The sequence below is a fragment of the Artemia sp. Qi Xiang Cuo genome, chromosome 7 (assembly GCF_049724085.1).
Source record: "Artemia sp. Qi Xiang Cuo chromosome 7, ASM4972408v1, whole genome shotgun sequence".
NCBI lineage: Eukaryota > Metazoa > Arthropoda > Branchiopoda > Anostraca > Artemiidae > Artemia > Artemia sp. Qi Xiang Cuo.
The window spans coordinates 70,377,550-70,400,197 of NC_142800.1; the positions used below are offsets into that span (position 1 = coordinate 70,377,550).

Here is a 22,648-nt window from a genome sequence, read left to right on the forward strand (position 1 = left end):
TGTAAATCATCCCTCGTGTCATTCGCACGTGGCCAAACAACAACACCAGATCGATTGACCTTGACACACATTAGACTCGATCGATAATCCTTGAATTAATTATTTCCCCCCTCTATTATGTAAATTATCCCTCGTGTCATTCGCTCGTGGCCAAACATCAACTGATCGATTGACCTTGACACACATTAGACTCGATCGATAAGCCTTGAATAAATTATGTAAAAAAAGTTATAGGTGGCAGCAGGGGTGAGGGATGGGGCTGGTACCCCCTCCTCTACTTAGGTACTTGTCTATTACAGTAACCCCGCTTTGTTCTTGATCTGTAATGAAACCAGTTTTATGTGTGTACTTGGAGATAATCGGCTTATCTTGAGTGAGATAAACGCTATGCAGATATTTGTAATTAAATATTTAATGTAGAGAATTATTAAATTAAATATTTAATATACACTTATCTATCTATCTATAGAGAGTTGGTTAGGTTAGGCTAGGTGTTTAATATAATGTGTTCGGTGCGGCATGCGTTCTGGGCGGCCTGGTTTCCATAATTCTCTGCTGTAGTTTCCATAATTTTGTTACTAAAGTATTATATTTTCATTTTAGTTTGATATATTTCATCAGATTAACCTAACTTCACTTCTTGAGTGTGGTCGCTATAATAGACAAGTACCAAAGCTTAAAACCAACAAAAATTATTCAGTATATGAAGGGAGCTTCCCCCTCTTTTACACTCCGGTGCTTGCGTTGAAGTTTGAGTTTTGTCCCCAATTCTCTAAGAATGACAACTGAAAGGCAACTGGAATGGAACAAAACGTATTTTTTATACTATCAGGAGAATGGAACAGCCTATTGATGTATATTTGCTTTAAGCTTCATTTTTCCAGTGCAGATTTTATTGTCTTGTTTTTGCGCTCAGCTATAGTTTTGACATATCAATGAAAGATGACAATTTTGCTGTCACTCCATAGCCGAGATTCAGCTCATTTAACAAATTCAAATTTAGGAAGTTTGCGTAAAGAATTTCTTAGATTAAAGAAAACTAGTTGAAGACAACTGAAGAAAGAAAATTTTCCTATTTTCTAAACATGTTTAGATCCTTCTCTAAGAAATAGTCTAAGTAAAATTCTGGCTCAGTAAATGCATAGAGCTGAGACTAATGAATCCAGTGACATAAGTACTTTGTCCTTTGGTGTAAGCTACAGCTGCAGGCTTGTCGCAAAATATCTTGTTTCAGGGGAAACATATACTTTAAACAATGCAAATTTTAACTTAAATATTTAAAAAACAATTGTTTGCAAAAAATTTGCAGTCATAAATGCCTTTGGCATAGCAATATAAAACTTTATACAAATTTGGGTGAGGAGAGGGAGGGTCCCCTCATATGCGGAATACTTCTGTTGGCTTCAACGTTTTTTTTTCTATTTGATTAGGGAATTATTCGTCTTTTTAACATAAAAATGAATACGCAAACAGTTTTAGTACCATATGAGACAAAGGAAATATTTCCAATCCATTTAGAAGCACGAAAATAGACAAGAAGGTTCTTACACTTCAGAGAAGGGAAAAATAAACAGAGGAACCTGTTAGCCCACTTTAAGAGAAACTAGGGCAAGGCATTATTATTTCTAACAAGGAAAAGACCAAAAGCGCTGGAATTTACCTTTAAATAGTCCGTTGCCAAGATTCCCAGGTTTCCTCAGAAACAATAAGAAGAAAAAGCAAACTTGCAAAACAGGAAGGAATAACAATCATGCTACTTTAAATTTACTGGGATCGGTCATGCAAGAAGCTTACGCTATCTATTAAAAATGAAAAAGCTATCATTCTTAATTTTATGTGTTTGTTATTCGGAAAGATTCACTATTTATTTTACTTAGTAAAGAAGAAGAGCTGAGCTATCAAAAATGGAACATTATTATCTTTCACAGAGAAAAGAGAAGGGTGAGTTTACTTTCACTCTACTATTTTCTCTTAAATTCTTTGTAAATACATAATTCCCTCTGTTTCTCTCTATCTCTATCTCTTATTGCCTCTCTCTCTCTCTCTCTTTGTCTCTCTCTCTCTCTGTCTTTCTCTCTCTCTCTCTCTCTCTCTCTCTCTCTCTCTCTCTCTCTCTCTCTCTTTCTATTTGGCATAATGTAAGCAACTAATATTCGTATTACACGTTTAGTATTCAGAGAAATTATGCCAGTATTTCTCGAATTCTATCATTTTATCCCTACTCTGTCATCTTTTATTGCATTTCCTTTCCTCCCCTCCTTCCTCCTCAACGTCCCTTCCTTTCTATCTCTTTCCAATCGCATAAACAGAAAGTTGCTATAAGTATCTTCATATGTTTAGATTTGAAAAACTCTTTGAGTATGTCTCAAAATTTGTGTTAAATCTTCCCGCTTACTCTTAATTTTTAATAGATAGTTACGTAATTCGTTAACATATCTTAAAAAAGTGTTTTATAAGTAATAGAATGATGGCCTAATTACAGGGAACACAGTATTATATAACCTTAATCAACAGCAAAACAAAGGTCCGAATTCATGTGCTTCAAAAAGTTATTCTAAAGTAAGAAAATATGCACAATTTACAAAAAACTAGCGCACATATTACAAATTTGAGAATTTCAGTTAATTGAAGAACTTACTATCTGTCTTACAAAAAAGGCAAAAAAAATTGGAGCCATTCCAGAGATTGAGCCATTTTTACTTTTTGACGAAAGCCAAAGGCGAGAGACGGCACGCAGCCGTCTCTGGTGCCCGGTGTAACGGGTCATAATTTTTAAAGACGGCACAAAAAGTGTGACTCAATTTTTTTATCCGTGGGGGGGGGGAATTTAACAATATATTTAATTCTGTAGCATCCAGAACTAAGTAAGCAAGATTTAAAGAAGGTTTAGTTTCCTTTGCTTGATTTGCGATCGACGTTTTTCGAGATTGTAATTAATCAAGATATCTTTTTACCGTCTCCTCTCTACGATGCTTTGTATATTTCAATGTCCCAAAATATTGCTTCCGGTAAACTTAACTTTTACAAAATACGTTGGTCGAAATAATTTAACTATAGTTCCCCTTTAGCATAAACACATAAAAAAATAAAAATAAAACAAGAATGGCTTGCCTGTTCTGAGGCAATATAACGAAAGCGATAAACATGCATATAGACAAACATAACATGGCAGTTAGTCAAATTAAAAGAGGGGAAACCCCGGGTCTCCGTCCTGTCTCCACCTACGCTGAGGACGCTCAACGCAAACGTAGTGTCGAACCTATTAAAACACAATCGTAAAAGTCTGAAATACATCATGCGCCAATAGGGGGATTAGAGACACAGAGGGAAAGGGATGTTACAAAAATTCCGGGTGCAATTGTAATTTTTAGATATGTTTATATTGTAAGCCTCAAAACTTTCAAGAAATTTAACATTTTAGTGATTTACCATTAGACCTTGCATTATCTTTTTTCTTTATAAAAGATATAAACAGGTAAGTATTGACGGAAAATGTCAAGAAAAATATCCTCCTTTTTTTTGTGTTGACAGACAAGAAAATCATATCAAGGATTTTTACAGATCCCAAGGAGGATCACAACGCTGATTCTTACGATCCTTCAGCAAAACCAAAGTTTGACTAAGTTAGTGATGAAGATTAGAAAAGTATTTCAGGACGGTGGAAGATATTTTTGCAAAGGGGAAAAAGGGAATTTACGTGAGACCATCACAAGATTTAGTTTGAGCAAGATAGTTCAAAATTTGAAGACAATTCAGTCATTAGAAATCAAAAGGGATTTCCTGCAATAAAAGCGTTTTTAATTAAGTACACGAAGCATTACTGTATCTATCACTCCTGCTGCCAACAAAAAAACAATGCTAGACAACGTCTTTCTGAACAAAACCATCATATCTCTCCAACTGTTGCTGTTACACAAAACTAGATTAGTTCATTTGTGTGAATTTGTAAGCCAGTAAAAATATCAAGAAGTGTTTCAATCGCAATATTTTAACAGGCAAACTCTCGTTTTCTCTGTGATTCCTCCTTTGCTGATAGCTCTTTTTTCATTATTATTCTGTTTTGCTTAAAAAAAGGAGTTTCTAAGAAAATTCAAACAACTATTATAAATTGTTTTAACAGCTTCTATCTGTTTTAATCCAAGTTGCTGGAACTTTTGTGTATTAAAAACATCAGAATAAAGACTCTTAAAATTGGCTTGATTGAGTGCTAAAAAAACACTTATGAGAAAGGGATGGAAGATAGTAATTTTTGGAAGGAAAATTATATTTAGAGCGATACAAGATTTTTTAGTTAATATATGATTCCGGTACTCTCAAGAGGAGGAAATACTTTGGGAATATTTTTCAGAAAAGGAAGAGGAATCGGTTATTCCAATGTATGTTCGTAGCATGAAGAGGTTATGCGGATTCATTGTACTGAAATTTGGCTACACAGGTTTCAAGTATCTTTATTTTCAGTATTAATTCAGGTGTTGCATCCTTAAAAGTATTAAATTAAAAACACAATTTTTTCCATTTAACAGTAAAACACAATATTAAAACTAAAAAACAGAAATTATTCCGTATACTAGGGGGCTTCCCTTCTCCTCAGCTCTCCACTCTTTATGCTGAAGTCTTATACTTCACTGAAAGAACTTATAAATACAACAAATGTAGCAAATGGGTAATTCCGAATGTTTTTGCTGCTGGTTGCATTCTAAAAAATTGTATGAATAAAAAGTATTTTTATTCGTTTGAAGTTATGATGTCACTCTTTACTTTTATTTAGAAAAAAAGTTGCAAATTTACTTTTTTCAGACTACCGAAACACGAAGAAGACTACCGCCCCATCAAACGTCACACTTACATACCATAGTAATATAATTACATACGTATATACTCTAGTAAAACTCCTTTATTTTAGAGTTTTGTTAGTATTAGTATGAATCGCTCCTTACTTATAATCGTTGCCACGAAGTATTTATAACTAAGAAAAATATAAAATCTCGCTCAATGACAACGTCTAATATTAGCCTATTACATCAGGCAAAGCTCATATAATATTGACTTTTGAATTAAAATCAAGTTGGTGGACTGTGATGAAAAAGCTGAGAGCCTTGGCTAATTGGAAAAAAAACAAGACAGATAGTCTGAGTGAGAGACAAAGTTGGCATAAGTTTTTTTTTCATAACTGCATAAACATGATGTCATTTCACTTGTCGACTGATAGTCTATCATCCATCTTAGGGCAGAACTAAGGTAGATAAGCATGCAATAAGGGTAATTCCAATAGTCTATGAGTTTTATGTGCCATTTCAAGGCAATTCGAGACTGCCAATAAAAGATTTTCTAAGATTTATGACTGACCATGTCCACAGGACCTTGAAAGCAATTGGGCAACTGAGATTGTTCGTATGATATGAGCTTTGCCTACCGGGAACACAATGTGGCCTACTGGGAATAAAACCGTCGAGCGGTTTTTAATCTTCAACGTTCTTTTAAATATCTTCAAAAAGACAAATGATGAATTTCTTCTCTCTTAAGAACACGTTTGCAATTAGTCGCTTTTTGAACAGCAAAGAAGAATGACTGGAGAGTTAAGTAGTTCTCAACTTAAGGTCTAAAAGAAGGCAGGAGAATTGCTCTCTTAATTGGAAGTTTTATTACTAACAGAAGCTTTCACGATATCAAGATTATCCAGAACTAGAAAATACTTCCTATTTTTTACCGTAGCTAGTCAAATGGTGTTATTTAGTGATGTGGAATTAAAACTTTGAAGCAATAAATCAATTACCACCAAGAAAGGAGTGTAGGAAAAAGCTAACACAAGAGTTTTTACCAATTAGTCTGAAAAAAAAAATCAGAAGAAAATTTTGAGGAAGTGAGCTCATTAATATTTCCCCGCGATCATTTAGCAAGATTATCAACATCGTGCACGCGACTGTGATAATCAGTTCTAGGCTAAAACTTATCAGTATCCCAGTACCCTAGCAAAATCTGAAGCAAAGAAAGAACTGATCTGCACGTGAGAAGAGGCTTTCGTACCTTTTAAGACATAGTTTTTCTGATAAACATCATTATCAATGCTTTTATTTGACATAGTCTGTTTAGAGAATTAAACATTAAAAGATCACATCTTGAAAGAAAATTAAATTCCCGTTGACAGGTAGGTATATTCCGTCGGTTATTTGAAGGAGAAGTATGTGTGTCTTGGAATGAAGTTATACATGCGAGATGCATTAGCATAAAACTCTGATCGTTCTAATGAAATATGTAAAGGTTTACTTTTTATCGTAAAAGAATTGCCAACAGTCAAAGAATGAAACTAGAATACTATATTTTCAGTCGATGTCTTATCTCTAAATAGATTCTCACTAAAATCAGGCTTACGACATCTGGATAGGTGGTCCTTTGGATCTAAACTCAGGGAAGGAGCTGGCTCATTTTGGTAGCCAGAGTCAACGAAATTTAGGGAGGCCCAACGTACCGGTTTTGCAAGTAATGACACCACTGGTTACCCGTACACTTAAAGTCAGTATTATGTCATTTACGTTACTCAACTAGTTTCCCGAGCAGTGAAATTGGCAGTCACATTTCTTATTTTTAGATACCTTTTAATTTCTTGGGTACCATATTCAGCAAGCTGCTGCCCCACCGCAGATTCAGTGAGGCACTACCTGGATATCGAAGGTACAACTTTAGATTTACCGTCTTCAAATACACTAGAAAGTAGAAAGTAAATTTCTACTCCTGATACCAGAGAAAACCTAGTTTTTTAAGATGAAAGCGTTTGGCAATCGTGCCTTATTTGATTAGCATCGTAAGTCGGAGATCTGTATTATGACTGCCCCACATATATGTGTGTGTGTGTGTGTGTGTGTGTGTGTGTGTGTGTGTGTGTGTGTGTGTGTGTGTGTGTGTGTGTGTGTGTGTGTGTGTGTGTGTGTGTGTGTGTGTGTGTGTGTGTGTGTGTGTGTGTGTGTGTGTGTGTGTGTGTGTGTGTGTGTGTGTGTGTGTGTGTGTGTGTGTGTGTGTGTGTGTGTGTGTGTGTGTGTGTGTGTGTGTGTGTGTGTGTGTGTGTGTGTGTGTGTGTGTGTGTGTGTGTGTGTGTGTGTGTGTGTGTGTGTGTGTGTGTGTGTGTGTGTGTGTGTGTGTGTGTGTGTGTGTGTGTGTGCTGCTGTCGTGTGTGTGTGTGTGTGTGTGTGTGTGTGTCGTGTACGTGTACGTGTGTGTGCGCGCGCGCGCGCGCGCGCGCGCGCGCGCGCGCGCGCGCGCGCGCGCGCGCGCGTCGTCGTCGTCGTCGTCGTCGTCGTCGTCGTCGTCGTCGTCGTCGCTGCTGCTGTGTGTGTGTGTGTGTGTGTGTGTGTGTGTGTGTGTGTGTGTGTGTGTGTGTGTGTGTGTGTGTGTGTGTGTGTGTGTGTGTGTGTGTGTGTGTGTGTGTGTGTGTGTGTGTGTGTGTGTGTGTGTGTGTGTGTGTGTGTGTGTGTGTGTGTGTGTGTGTGTGTGTGTGTGTGTGTGTGTGTGTGTGTGTGTGTGTGTGTGTGTGTGTGTGTGTGTGTGTGTGTGTGTGTGTGTGTGTGTGTGTGTGTGTGTGTGTGTGTGTGTGTGTGTGTGTGTGTGTGTGTGTGTGTGTGTGTGTGTGTGTGTGTGATTTATTTTTTACAAAACAGTTTAGCTAAAAAAAATGGTGATTCAGTTAGTTACAACTAAAAACTTTTAAATTTAATTTTGATATAAGCATTGAAGTTTACTTACCCGAACAGTTGGTGGAGCAACAGATTTAGAACGACTCACTTGGCTTGAATATTGGTAGTTCGGAGTATAATAGCTCTGTAAATATAAAAACTGATAAAACATGATCTCTATTCATAGAAATAGAAAGCATCAATAAATTTGAAAGCACTGAAGCATTATAAAGAAAGCATTGAAGAACTGTTTTAAGTATTACTGATAACCTGAAAAACGTTGTTCTTACTGGCAAGTCTTCCACTCTCAGTACACATTATAAGTGTACATATCTAATGCATTGTTTTTCAGTGTATTGGTGTTGAAATCGTGTCTAATAATGTGCATCTTTTTCTTGTAAGGCACGAGATGAATTTAGGCTAAAAAATGGGCGAAAAAGCCATCCCTCGGGCTAAAAGCAAGCCCAGGCAGGATGACGCCATACCTCGGGCTAAAAGCCCGAGGGATGGCATCTTCCTGCCCAGAAATAGGTATGTCTACGTTGGTTAAAATTTTAAACTTGCTCTTTACTTTCAAGTGAAAATTTATTGGTACAATCGAAAATGGATACTCACAGCATAATTTGCTTTTGCTTTGTACTTTAATTTTTATTCCTCTCTTCTTCATCATCTTTTTGTGGTTTTAGAAATTATAAATACTATTCCTTTTTACCATTCTTTACAATTCAACCCTCATGAAATGTGATTATATAAGTAAGTAAGTAAGTTTATTTGTAACCCGCAATATATAATAAATGCGGATTAAAAAAACCAAAAAACAAAATAATATAATCCACAAGGAAATAATAAAGAAAACACAACATAAATAACGTAACAATATCCATAGGTTCACTAATCTGAAAAAAAAAATAAGTGCGAGGGTCACTGGCACATATCTTCCTTGGAGTATTGGTCCTCAGATCCTTAGCGATGTTGTCAAGCAGCACTAGAGGGTCGATAAGTCCAAAATGAGAAATAATTTTGTGATTTCTGAACCACCTTGGTAAATGTAGCAGGAATTTACAATATTTAAAGTAGCCTCTCCTTAGCTGAATAAAAGGTTACACAAATCTCAATCTATAAAAATTAAGGAATGTGAGCGCTCATATGATATCTCAGTTTTCCACTATTCTTTTGTCATCTCTACTTTTCCCCTATTTAATATTTTTTGTGGTCTCGAAAAATGTCAACATTACTTCTATTTACCATTCCTTGCATCTGAGCCCTTTCCTAAAAAAAATTCCAAATCTCAATATATTATTGGCAATAGATATTGATATTCGTAGCACCTGGCTGAAGTTTTATAGATTAACCATGTTTCAAGTGTTTATTTAATTCTGTTTGGACCTCTGGAATCATGCCTACACAAACAAATTAAAAATATTATGTTTTGCTTAAGCATTAAAAGAAATGGAATATCTTACTGCTTCAAATTTGTATTTATATATAGCAATTTACTTATATACAACAATATGATAAGTTAAAGAGGGGTAACAGGAACAAAAAACCAAATTTTGACAATATAGGACATCAGAATGTTAATGTGAGATTTATTTATATTAAATTGAACATACTACACGGTACTAATTCCCAAAACGGTTCCTTGGCCAGAATTAAATTATTATTAGTAGTAATTAGTATGCAGTACGTATAACGTATAGTATTATTGATGTATTAGCAATTATTGTTTTAACACACCAAATTTATTAATAATTTTATGGTTAAACTAGGAAAAAACAAAGCAAAACGAAATAACTGCAAAAGTAAATGCGTAAAAAGACCAAAGAAGAAGATGATATGGACTTAATTGCAATAAGCCTCCTCTTCTAACTTTGAATCTGACCTTTTAATACGTTAAAATATCAGAAGCACCAAACTTATGAACAATGTTTTGGTTTCCATACCGCAAAGGCAAAAACAGCGAATAATCGGAAGCACAAAATCAAACGATTTGCACATCAAACACGTCTTACACGTTAATTAATGGCCGTAAACCCTATAGAAAATAACCAAATGCCGTACTAAGTTAAATAAACGCAAGGTAAACCATTAAAAAACATGACATAAGACTTATGCCTTAGCCTACGATACAAGTCTTAACAGGAAACTTGCACATCCTTAGATAGAAATTTTATATAGGAACTTGCACAACCATATGTATATGATTAAACTAGGAAAAAAACCCAAAACCCTCGGGCAAGTGTTGTAAATTATTGTAAATTATAATTATTATGAATTATAGGAAATTATTAAATTATATTTAATGTAAATTATAACACGGGAGCATATAAGGTTTTTATGGAAGAATGCTAGGAGACATCCATCATTTTTTTTTTTCAGAGGCAACGCTATAGCGTTGCTAGGAACTAGAACAAAAGGGAACTAAAAGGGAACTAGAACTTTCGATTTCCAATCATTTGAGTCTCTTCTGAAGTGTATACGACCATCTCTTCTATAAATTAATGTAAAAAGACGTCCGATGAAACTAACTAGACCCATTTATAATGCACTATATCGATTTTTTATGTAATAAACCCTGATTACAAAAAGGAAAAAGCTTCCGGTTATTTCTTCTTTATAATAGTGAGAAACGAACCTCAAAGAATCAGGCAGCTAACTCAGTCCAATATATGCAATGGTTTGTTCTTCTAATGATCGTCTTTTAATATAAATCTTTAACATAAACTTCATTAATCAGATATTTAATATATTCTATATGGTCTAGTAGTTAGGATAGCTGGATCTCACCTATTTGGCCTGAGTTCGATTCCCGGTAAGGGAAATCTTTACCTATTATGATTTCTCAAGGAAAATTCATCTCTTACTATACAGTTCGTTACCACGAACTGTTTGATTATGTAGATGTTGAATTACATAAGGAATCGATTTAATTCATCATAGATGGTTTCAGTCAAGAGGATATCCTGTATAGACTTAAAGTTAAAACCTATGATGATTACTTAAGGAAAATTTATCATCTACATAATAATTACTTATAATGCTTCAGTTAATATGAACTACTGATCGTTCTTTAATGTAAAAATTCCCATTTATATTATAGATCCTTTATGCATAATTGTTTTTCTCATACTTCTCTTTCTTTTTGCCAGCAACCTGTTTAGCTCGACTTTCACATTTTCCCTTCTTCTTAAGTTTTTTTCCTAATTGTGAAACCTTTACAATAAATATTTTTCTTATGGGTATAAATATTATCAAACAGTTCGTGTTTAAGTCTTTTATCGGGTACCACGAACCTAACAAAAAATAAAACTGATTTTAAAAATTTTCAGGTATATTTCTCCTTTAAATTAAAAGATTAAAATTATTGCTCAGATACCATAAATGTTTTTGTGGTTTCTAACTTTTACGTCAAAAAAAATTGAAAAAAGTGATTTTTTCAATTTTTACGTCACGTCACTCATTACGTCATATATGGCTATTAGTACACAATCGGTGTTGGATATTACGTCGCGTCACTTATTACGTCATATATGGCTATTAGTAGACAATCCTTGTTAGAAATTGGACTTACTTCAAAAATCAAAAATCTTTGAAAAGTTTCAGTATCAAAAGACATAAATGCAGTTTTTTGTATAAAGTGATCCTATTTTTAATTTTTTTGTTAAAAAAAAGGCACTAGAACTTTTATCCCCCTTATTTTGAGCCGAGTTATTCTTTCGATTCTTTTGACTTTCTCAGGCTCGTAAATTTTGATGGGTAGGACTAAACTTAACGAAACTTAATTGTTTAAAATCAGCATAAGAATCTGATTCTTTTAACGAAGCTATTGGTATCAAAATTTTATTTTTAAAGTTGCAGTTACTATTGAGACGAGTCGCTCTTACTATACAGTTCGTTACCACGAACTGTTAGGTTGCTTCAAAATTTAAATATCTTTGAAAATACTGCAGTATGGAAAGATATAAGTTTTTTTGTGTTTTAATTAAAAAACGCACTAGAACTTTTAATTTCCGTTCGAATGAGCCTTCGCGACATTCTAATACCATTGGGTCGATACGATCACCCCTGGGGAAGTGAAAAAACAACAACAAATAAACACGCATCCGTGATCTTTCTTCTGGCAAAAAATACTAAATTCCACATTTTTGCCGATAGGAGCTTGAAACCTCATACTTAAAACGATCTTATCGATATTTATATTTGCCAATAGGAACTGGAAACCTCAGTCTTAAAACGATATTTACCATCTTAAAACGAGTGAATGAATATGCAAATCAAGCTTGAAAAGAACAAAATCCACCACAAACAAGAGTTTATTTATGACCTCCTTCTCTCACTGTAAAAGTCTAAAACCTACTTCGTCATTGGCGCTTTACTGAAAACTAATCTTAGGAAAAATGTATTCTTTTGTGCTTAATACTAAAAATAAAACTTAAAATTATAGCGACATTTTTAACTGGTGAGATTTCAGCAATAAATATTCTGATTAATTTATTAGCTCTTTTTAAAGTTGTTAAAGACGAATATAGTTTTCCTACAGACAAGCGTTTGGATACTGTCTCCTTTCCTAACTGTAAATAAAGACCAAAAGCCTACTGCGTCATTGGCGCTTAACTGAAAACGGAATGTATTACAAATATTTTCTTTTCCAGTTCTTACAGTATTGAAAATAAAAATACAATTACTGTGAAATAAATTCTTGAACTGATGGATCTTTCAACAATTAATACCATTATTCATTAAATATTCAATTTGATGTTGTATAGATTTTCCAATACTGTTCAAGACGCATATAGTTTTCAGTAAAGCACCAATGACGCAGTAGGTTTTAGACTTTTAGAGTGAGAGATGGAGGTCATACCCAAACTCTTGTTTGTGGTGATTTTCGTTCGTTTCAAGCTTGATTTGCATATTCAATTTAAGTTTCACTCGTTTCAAGATTTAATTAATAATTTACATTAATATCTATTGTATGTTTGTTTGCATCGATTGTTTATTTAATTTCTGTTCGTTTTAAGTTTCATTTATACTTCAATAGGATTTTTTTTTTCATTTTAAGCTTGATATTCATATTCAATCTTAGATTTACTCGCTTTAAGATCTATTTATTCATTTATATTATTACTTGTTGTATTTTTTGGCTATGATTGTTTATTTAATTTCTGTTCGTTTTGGGTTTCATTTATTCTTTAGTTATTATTTCTGGTCATTTTGTTTTTTTAATTATACAGGATATTATATCTGCTTATCTTAATTTTTAAAATGCCTTTACTTTTCTTAGAAAAACTTATTTTTCTGAAAGTTTTTTTTAATTAATTTTTTTTCTTTTTTTATTTCAAAAAATTTCAAGTTTTTAAAAATTCCTTATTTCAAAATAAAACTCTAATAAAAATCAAATATTCATCAAAGTATCAAATCTGATATCAAAGTGATAATATCAAAGTGAAAGAATGGGTTTTGTCAGCCTCGGAGTTTTTATTAACTGACGTTTGAACTATTTTTACCAAAATGACTATCTCAAAATCTTTAATCAAATGGGTTTGGGGAAAAGGGCGTGGGGGGACCTGATTAAGCTTAGATCTCTTTCGAATCTTTAAAAGTGAAATAGAATGTTCTGTTTTCAATCAAATGAGCCCTCTCTGAAGTTTATACGAGTATCCCTTATATAAGAACCATATATATCCTCAGTGTATAACTTACAACGCCTACTCCTGGGCCCTGGGGGGGTTGTGTCAACCCTGGAGTTTTAATATCTGATGGTTGAACTGTTTTTAACAAAAAATCGTCACCTGAAATTTTTATCGGATGGGTTTATTCATCCAATACACCCAAAGGCATGGAGGACGGGAGGGGCTAGTTGCCCTCTGATCTTTTTCACTCTGAGAAAATGAATTACAACTTTTAATTTCCGTTCAAATTAACCCTCTCTGAATACGGGCATACCTTCCATATGAACCATAAATGGCCCCCAGAGCAATATTTACAACGCCTTCCCCGGCCCTGGGGGGGGGGGGGTCTTGTTGACAGGCGTTTTTCCTATATAATATGTGAACTATTTTTAACGAAATGACCATACGTAAAGGTGTTTTTGTTATATGATCTTTCAACTATTTTTAACAAAATGGCTACCTCAAAATTTTTTATCAGATGTTTTTTGGGGAAAAGGGCTTGGGGGGAAAGTTGCCCTCTGACTACTTTTGACTCTTAAAAAAGGCACTAATACTCTCTATTTCTAATCGAATGACCCCCATTTGAAGTTTATACGACGACCCCTTCAATATGAAGTGCATCTGGGAAAAAAACAAATGGAGTGTGGGGGAAGGCTAGCTGCCCTCCAATCACTTTTGACTCTTAAAAAATGAATTAAAACTTCCAATTTCCAATCAAATGAGCCCTCTAGGAATTTTATACGAGCATCCCTTCCATAACAAAGATATATGCTCCCAGGGCATAACTTACAACGCCTACCCCCGGGCCCTGGGGGGAGTGTCGACACCGGAGTTTTTGCCATTAGGAATTTGAACTATTTTTAACAAATATCTATCACAAAATTTTTATCTGATGCATTTAGGGTTTGGAGGAGGGAGGAGGGGGGGGGGCTAGTTGCCTTCCGATCTATTTTGACTCTTAAAAAGTGAACAAAAACTTTCAATTTCAAATCAAATTAGCTCTCTCCGAAGTTTATATGAGCATCCCTTCCATAAGAACTATATATACCCCTAGAGTATTACTTATAATGCCTGCCTCCGGGCCCTGGCGAGTTCCGTCGACACATGAATTTTTCTTTTCTGACCTTTGAACTATTTTTAATGAAATGGCTATAACAAAAATTTTATCGGGTGGGCTTAGAGAAAAAAGGGTGTGTGGGGAGGGGGCTAGTTGCCCTCGGATATCTTTTGACTCTTAAAAAGTGGACTTGAACTTTTAATTTCCAATCAAATGAACCCTCTCTGAAGTTTATACGAGCACTCCTTTTATAAAAACCATATACGCCCCCAGGACAACACTTACACCGCTTCTACCCTGGACTCTTGGGGGTGTTTCTATTATATACTAATTTAACAATTTTCAAAACACGGGCTACTTAAAACTTTTTAGCAGATAGGATTTGGGAAAATAGGGCGTTGGGTGGGGGGGGGCTAGTTTAAATTTCTTGCCTCATAAAAAGTGAACAAGGACTTTCAATTTCCAATGCAATGATCCCTCTATGAAGTTTATACGAGCATCCATTTCAGAAAAACCATACATGCCCTTAGGACATAACTTAGAACACCTTACCCTGTGCCCTGGAGGGTTCTATTGACATCGGATTTTTTCTTACCCGACCGTTGAACTATTTTTAACAAGATGTCTATCTCAAAATTTTCGTCAGATGGGTTGGGGTATAGCTGCCCTCGGATCTCTTTTGAATATTAAAAGTGAACAAGAACTTTCAAGATCCAATCAGATGAGCCCTCTCTGAAGTTTATACAAGCATCCCTTTCATACGAACAATATATGCCCCAGAGCATAACTTACAAAGCCTGTCCCCGGGCCCTGGGGGTTGTGACGAGACCTGAGTTTTGTAATCTGGCTTTTGAGAAATTTTTAACTTAATGCCTAACTCAAAATTTTTACTGGATACATTTGGGGAAAAGGGGCGTGGGAGGCTAGTTGCCCTCCAATATCTTTTGACTCGAAAACACTTAACTAGAACTTTCAATTTCCAATCAAATGAGCCATCTCTGAATTTTTTACGAGCATCCCTTCAATAAGAACCATATAGGCCTATTACCCCATGGCAGACCTGAAAACGACTGACCTTGGGCCTTGTGAAGCTCTTCCGGTCCCGGAATTTTTGTTCTGTTGTAATTGAAATATTTTTAAGAAAATAACTATCTCAAAGTCAAGATAGAAAGAGCTGGAGGGGAAAAAAACGTGGACGAGAGGAGAGGCCCTTCGTCCCGCCAAACTCTTTTTATTATTGAAACTTGAACAATAACTTTCAATGCCCAATAGAATGAGCCGCCTTTGAAGTTAATACGAGCATCCCTTCCATAAGACCCATATATACCTCCAGGGCATAACTGACCACGCTTGCCCCCTGGCCCTGGTGGGTTGTGTCAACACCGGAGCTTTTGTTGTAGGATCTTTGAACTATTTTTAACAAAATAGCAATCTTAAAATTTTTATTGGATGCATTTGGGAAAATAAGGCTTAGGGGGGGGGGAGCTGATTACCCTCCAATATCTTTTGACGCTTTAAAAGTGAACTAGAACTTTCAATTTCCAATCAAATGAGCCCTCTCTGAAGTTTATACAAGCATCCCTTTCATACGAACAATATATGCCCCAGAGCATAACTTACAACGCCTGCCCCCGGGCCCTGGGGGGTTGTGACGACAACCTGAGTTTTGTAATCTGGCTTTTGAGAAATTTTTAACTTAATGCCTATCTCAAAATTTTTACTGGATGCATTTGAGGAAAAGGGGCGTGGGGGGCTAGTTGCCCTCCAATATATTTTGACTGGAAAACATTTAACTAGAACTTTCAATTTCCAATCAAATCAGCCATCTCTGAATTTTTTACGAGCATCCCTTGAATAAGAACCATATATTACCCAAGGGCATAACTTACAACACCTGCCCTCGGGCCCTGGGGGGCTGTGTTGACCCCCCAAGAACTATTTTTAACAAAATAGCAATCTTAAAATTTTTATTGGATGCATTTGGGAAAATAAAGTTTAGGGAAGGTGGCTGGTTACCCTCCAATATCTTTTGACGCTCAAAAAGTGAACTAGAACTTTCAATTTCCAATCAAATGGGCCCTCTCTGAAGTTTATATGACAATGTTGTCTATACAAAACCTTATATGCCCCCAGGGCATAACTTGCAACCCTTGCCCCGAGGGCTGTGGGGGAGTTGTTATCCTCAAAGATCTAATTTCCAGAACTTAAAACTACGTTTAATAAAATGGCTGTCTCAAAATTTTGCCCTCAAATCACTTTCGACTATTAAAAAGGGCACTAGTCCTTCGAATTTCCAATCGAATGAGCCTTTTTTGAAGTTTCTAAGACACCGCCTTCTATAAAAAACCTTATATGCCCCCAGGTTATAACTTAAAACCCTTGCCCTGAGGGTTGTGGGGGAGTGTCCTCCTCAAAAACATATTTTCTATCTGAAAATCAACTACGCTAAACAAAATGGCTACCTCAAAATTTTGATTGGATGTGTATGGGGAAATGATGGGTGTGGGTGGGCGATAGTTGCCCTCCAATCACTTCCAACGAATAAAGAGGATAGTAGCTCTTTGAATTCCCAATTGAAATAGTCTTTTTTGAAGTTTCCACGTCAACGCCTTCTATAAAAACCTTACATGCCCCCCGGGGATAACTTAAAAACCTTGCAATGTTGGCACTGGGGGCGTATTCTCCTCAGCAACATATTTTCTATCTGGAAATCAACTACGCTGAACAAAATGGCTATCTAAAAATTTTAATTGGATGTGTTTGGGGGAATGATGGGCGTAGGGCGGGGGGGGGCTAGTTACCCTCCAATAATTTTCGACTATTGAAAAGGGCACTAGAACTCTCGATTTCCAATCGAATGAGCCCCCTTTGAAGTTTCTACGATGACCCCTTCCATATGAAGTGCCTCTGGGGAAAAAATAATAATAATAAATAAATAATAAAACATTGGAGCCGTATGGCCTTTACTATAGGCAACGCTACAGCATTGCCTCTGACAACCCGGATTGACGAATTTATTATCATGTCTTATTTTTCATACGCATCTGATGGTACAATGGTAAGCATACTAGTGGTTATTATAGCTGGCATTCATCAAGATTGGGAATGAAAATGCAGTTTTTAGTTAAAAAAGTTTTTAATTTAATTAATTTTTTTAATTAAAAAAAGGCAGTAGAACTTTTAATTTCCAATCAAATGAGCTCTCTCACAACATTCTATAACCACTGGGTTAATAAAATCACCCCTACTACTACTACTAGTACTAACAACTCACCGCAGCCCCAATCTTCCCGAGGCCAACACAGCTACGAACTCTCCTCCTCCATCCCAATCTATTCAAAGCCTCCCTTTTTAGACCCTCCCACGAGGTTTCCGTTTCCTTTAAATCTTTCTTTATGACGTCCTCCCACCCCAGACGAGGACGAACTGCTTTCCGTTAAGCCCTAGAAGGTTGGCCGAAAAAAAACAAACTTTGGCAATCTGTCATCCTTCATCTGCACAATGTGCCCTTGCCTCCTCAACCTTTCTATCATTATAGCCCTAGAGAGTGGTATTGAGCCACATTTTTCGTACAGCCTATTGTTTGAAATACGGCCTTTCAGCCGGGTACCCAGAACAATCCTTAAGTAATTTCTCTGGAAAACATCTAGCAAATCTTCATCTACTTTTCCAAGCGCCCATGCTTCAGAGCCATATTTGACTACTGTCATCACTGTAGATTCTAATATTCTAATCTTGGTTTGCAGACGTATCTTCCTATTTTCCAATCTTTTTTTAACTGTGAAAAAACAACCTGAGCCTTTGCTATTCTGCTGTTAACATATTTACTGATCCCGCCATCTTTACTAATAATACAACCAAGGAGTGAAGCTGCCCACCTGATGAATCTTTTCGTTACCCAATGTCACCCTTTCATCTTTACTTACTCCTAGCCTAAGTGACTTAGTCTTATTAATATCAATTTTCAAACCTATTCTAGCACCCTGAACTCGCAAAACCTCTAAAAGTTCATTTATTTTGCTCATTCATTTGTGGCTTAAATCATCAGCATAATCTAAGTCCAGGAGACTTCAGGCAAAAAATACAAAATTGCACATTCTTTCAGATAGGAGCTTGAAACCTCTACAATAAGGTTCTTTGATACGCTGAATCTCATGGTGTGACTTTCATTAAGATTCTATGACATTTAGGGAGTGTTTTCTCCCTTTTTTCAAAAATAAGGCCAATTTTCTCAGTATCGCAACTTTTGATGGGTAGGACTAAACTTGATAAAAAACTTATATAATTAAAATCAGCATAAAAATCCAATACTTTTGATGTATATTTTGGTATCAAAATTCTGTTTTTTAGAGGTTCGGTTACTATTGAGCCGGATAGCTCTTACTATACAGTTCATTACCACGAGTAGAGATGCCATAATATCTCCTACGCGAACCACGTGGTTTATGGTTTTTGTCAGTGAGAATTTGAAAAACTGGAATTTTGTTACATTTATGTATGTTTTTATGGTTTTTGTCAGTGAGAATTTGAAAAACAGGAATTTTGTCACATTTATGGATGGTTTTATGGATTTTGTCAGTGAGAATGAAAAAACAGGATCTTTGTCACATTTATTTGATGTTTTTATGGTCTTTGTCAGTGAGAATGGAAAAACAGGAACTTTGTCGTATTCATGGATTATTGAGTCTAATGGGGGTCAAGGTCAATCAATCTGTTTTTCAACCCAACTGTCTTTTCTGTTAAGCCTAGACTCAAAAATCGGAGTGAAGGGATTGAAAAATGAATAAATTTGAGAAAGAGAGAATTAGATCAAATCCGGTGTTTATGGAAAAACATTTGATTTTGGATGATGATTTTCTTGCCATTTGGAATAATCCCCATTGGACTATTGTAGGAAACTTTTAAAATGTGATTCAAATGCTTATACTCAATTTATTGATATATCGATCACGACACGGCAGAATGATATTGCGGATATACTTTGATTGCCAATATAGATGTCTCCTTCTTAGAAAGAGGCAATGTCACAGAGTTACTCCTCTCTCCTTTCCATCACCTTGAATTTAACGAACCAAGACGATCGGTTTCACTTTAGCTGTTAGATAGTTGAACTCAGAAACCGAAATGTTCTATATATGCCCATTGTGCACGTACACTCTTGGCAGTTGGACTCAATGTGAGAATTGTACAATTATTGATGACTATAATGAAAAGTGTAAATTATGTAATCCTTGCAAATTACATAGAGGCTATGCGGTACAAATTAAAGGATGTAATTCATGTCATGAGGAGGTGTGTGACTCTCACCCTAGCGGGCACCTATGTTCCAATTGTCATTATGATAAATGTGATCAGTGGGAGAATACTTACCCCGCTATGATTGGAAAGAATCCTAAACGTGATTTTAGTTTATTTCTACGAGATTGGTATCGTCGTGGATTTAAATTATTCTGGGAAGAGGAATCTGGTCTACAATTCAACTGTTGGAGTAACAATACAATCTGGTTCCTACGTCATCGTTGCGACGACACTGCCTACTATGACTATAAACCAAGTGATTTTTATATGTCAGTTACCGAATGTGATTCACCACTTAATAACACTGTTTGTGATAGTGCTTCAAATAGACAGATTGGAACTCATGTATTTCATAATATGAATGCAAATAGTATCATTAACTTTATAAAGAGATATGACAAGAGAGCAGTTACATTGTACTGCAGAAAACGTGACCCTGACTTTGCAGTCAATAAAGATCAATATACAGTGAATCCAAATGATTTACCAGCATTAGTGGTTCACGAAAGTTGCCTATACATCGATGAAGAAATCTAAAAGTGATGATTTAAAGACATTGTTGTATATATACATTTTATTAATAAATGAATTCACAAACAATTTTTAAGCACTTTATTCTTAGGGCACTGAAATCAATATAAAATACACTTTTAAGTATATTTTCCACTAATAAGTCGTTCAGACGCGGATTGTCACCATAAATGTAGAGAAACTGCTTGTAAGTATAGCCACGACATCGGAACACAAAATATAGTAGCGCATGGAAGCCACAGCTTTTAGTCGTTAGATCCTGCACCCTCTTTCGATTTTGAATGATAGTTTTCCTACTGCTCTCAATACAGTTGCTGATGTGAGGTGTGTAGAATGTATAGGGTAGGCCAAGAGGATCAAAAAATTCGATATTTTTCACTGTTTGAAAGATGCACAGCCAATGACTCGTCAGCACAGTCAATGGACTGCTATTAACAATAATCAAGGTATTGTTCCAGCTTTGAATTTTTCCAAGATAGTCTGAGGGTAGACAATAGGATTTGTACTGGGACATGTAGGGGTCCATATTAAATACACTGATTATTTGACTGGTGTTCATGGCGCCAAGTCTAGTAGAACACTACCTTCGGGAGTGATTTTCCAATAGGTTTCATATTGATTTAGTGAGATTCGTGCAATACTCTCAGACAATGGCTTGGCAAATTTACACTCTAAGCGTACAGTCCCTGTACGTACTATATTCATATCCTGCGTGCCAGAAAAATCCAATAAAATGAAAACATGTGTTTTAGCAAACATATCTTCGGTTATACCATTTTCAAATAGTTGCGAATCATGATCTAGGGTTTGCATGGTCAACTCGTACAATGTTCTATAGGATTTATCATAAGATAGATTGTAGAGTGGGATACCATTTACTTTGCACACAAGAGATGAAAGTCCAAACATTTCGAATTTATGTGGGCATTCGGTCCAGGATCCTATTGCACTGGCGCTTTTCACAAATGCCAAAGCCAGTTTCGAGGGGATTTCGCCATTGATAAAGGATGAATCGGTGAAGGTACGTGAGCCCATGGCAATATGACGTTGATTGGTGATTGCATGAGGAACAAGTAGTTTAATATTATTTCCATTGGCTCTCAGTTTTTCCACGGCCAAAGCAACAGAACTCATAACCTGCTGTTTGCGTAAATGAAGTATTTCTAAGGTGAGGGAGAGACTTACATCGGGATTGGCAGCAAGTTCTTTTCTCAATATGAAATATGATGGTGCAAGCGTCAATTTTATATCCACTTTAACATTGGGTGGCAGCCATTGGGGTATATTAAATATTTCATGATATATTTTTCCAACTAAATATAAATCACTAGTTGTAGCATTTTTAAGTGCATCTGTACTATCAATATTAGTAATATATTCATATCCATTGGAGGCGCCTCTCAATTCCTTGTATGACTTGGGCGTCATCAACATGAATTGCATATAGCTTGAATAGTTTGAGAGATTGTTGCTTGTGCTCACCAGCGTGCCATTGATGTAGACGCTAATTTGACGAAATAAATTATGTAATATACAATTTTCATAGGATATCCCATTGGCCGGAACTGGCATTGCATTATCGGATTTCCGGACTTTCATTTGTAAATCTATAAATGTGGACGATAAATCCATAAAGTAGTCTTCATTGGAATAAATTTGAAAGTGGATGTTATCGGAGAGGGGTTGTAGTGGATAGAATGCTCATAGTATCCATGCTTGACACTCACATCAACATTTTCGGCATTGAATAGATTCAATGAGGCGGTGATTGAAGGTTGAGAATCCTTATGTGGCAGGTAGGACATCTTAAGAGAAGAAATCAAGTTTCGATCTAACAATTTTCTTCCTTGACCTTCTGGTTACACTACGTGTCAGCTTTTTCCTTCTTTTCTGTGACAAAAGGGATGTCTTTCGTTTCCGTCCTGAGTAGAGACTGATGAGTGATGCATTGTTTCTTGACCTTATTAAACCTTTACCGCTCTGTTTTAATTTCTCGCCAAGGGTTTGCGCACTGGACCTAAAATTTTCCGTAGCAATTTTTTTTAAAATCCTTATCAGAGCCCCAATCGTATAGTGTAGAGGATGCAAAATCTGTCGCAGCAGGTACAAGATATTTTCCAGCCAGTGGTAATGAAGAGCATAACAGCTTAGAAAACTAGCTGCCAAAACCGTGACGAGACATTGACGAGTGACCCTTGTAATAGTCCATTCCTTTGCCCTGTTAGCTCGGGCAAAGAGTATTAACATAGCAGTCAATATCAGGGCAAGTGAATACCCCTTTTCTATTAGACATCTTACTGTTGAAAGATGGGACGAAAATGACATATAATCACAGCCAAACCTTTTGAAATTTCTATTGGATCAACCAATTCAGTTCGTAGTGTTAACTGACAGAGCTCTAAATAGAAAGTGTTTACAGGAATATACTG

General features: G+C 35.8%; 1 protein-coding gene across 1 annotated transcript in view; it reads right to left on the reverse strand.

Moving 5' to 3' along the window:
* Positions 1-22,648, reverse strand: part of LOC148950649 (uncharacterized) — a 198,124-nt gene that overhangs the window by 94,582 nt on the left and 80,894 nt on the right. The window contains exons 3-4 of the mRNA XM_089091913.1: positions 7,735-7,809; positions 3,190-3,259 (exon numbers count right to left, since the gene is read on the reverse strand). Coding sequence (XP_088948039.1) covers positions 3,190-3,259; positions 7,735-7,809 — 145 coding nt within the window. The remainder of the gene's footprint in view (positions 1-3,189; positions 3,260-7,734; positions 7,810-22,648) is intronic.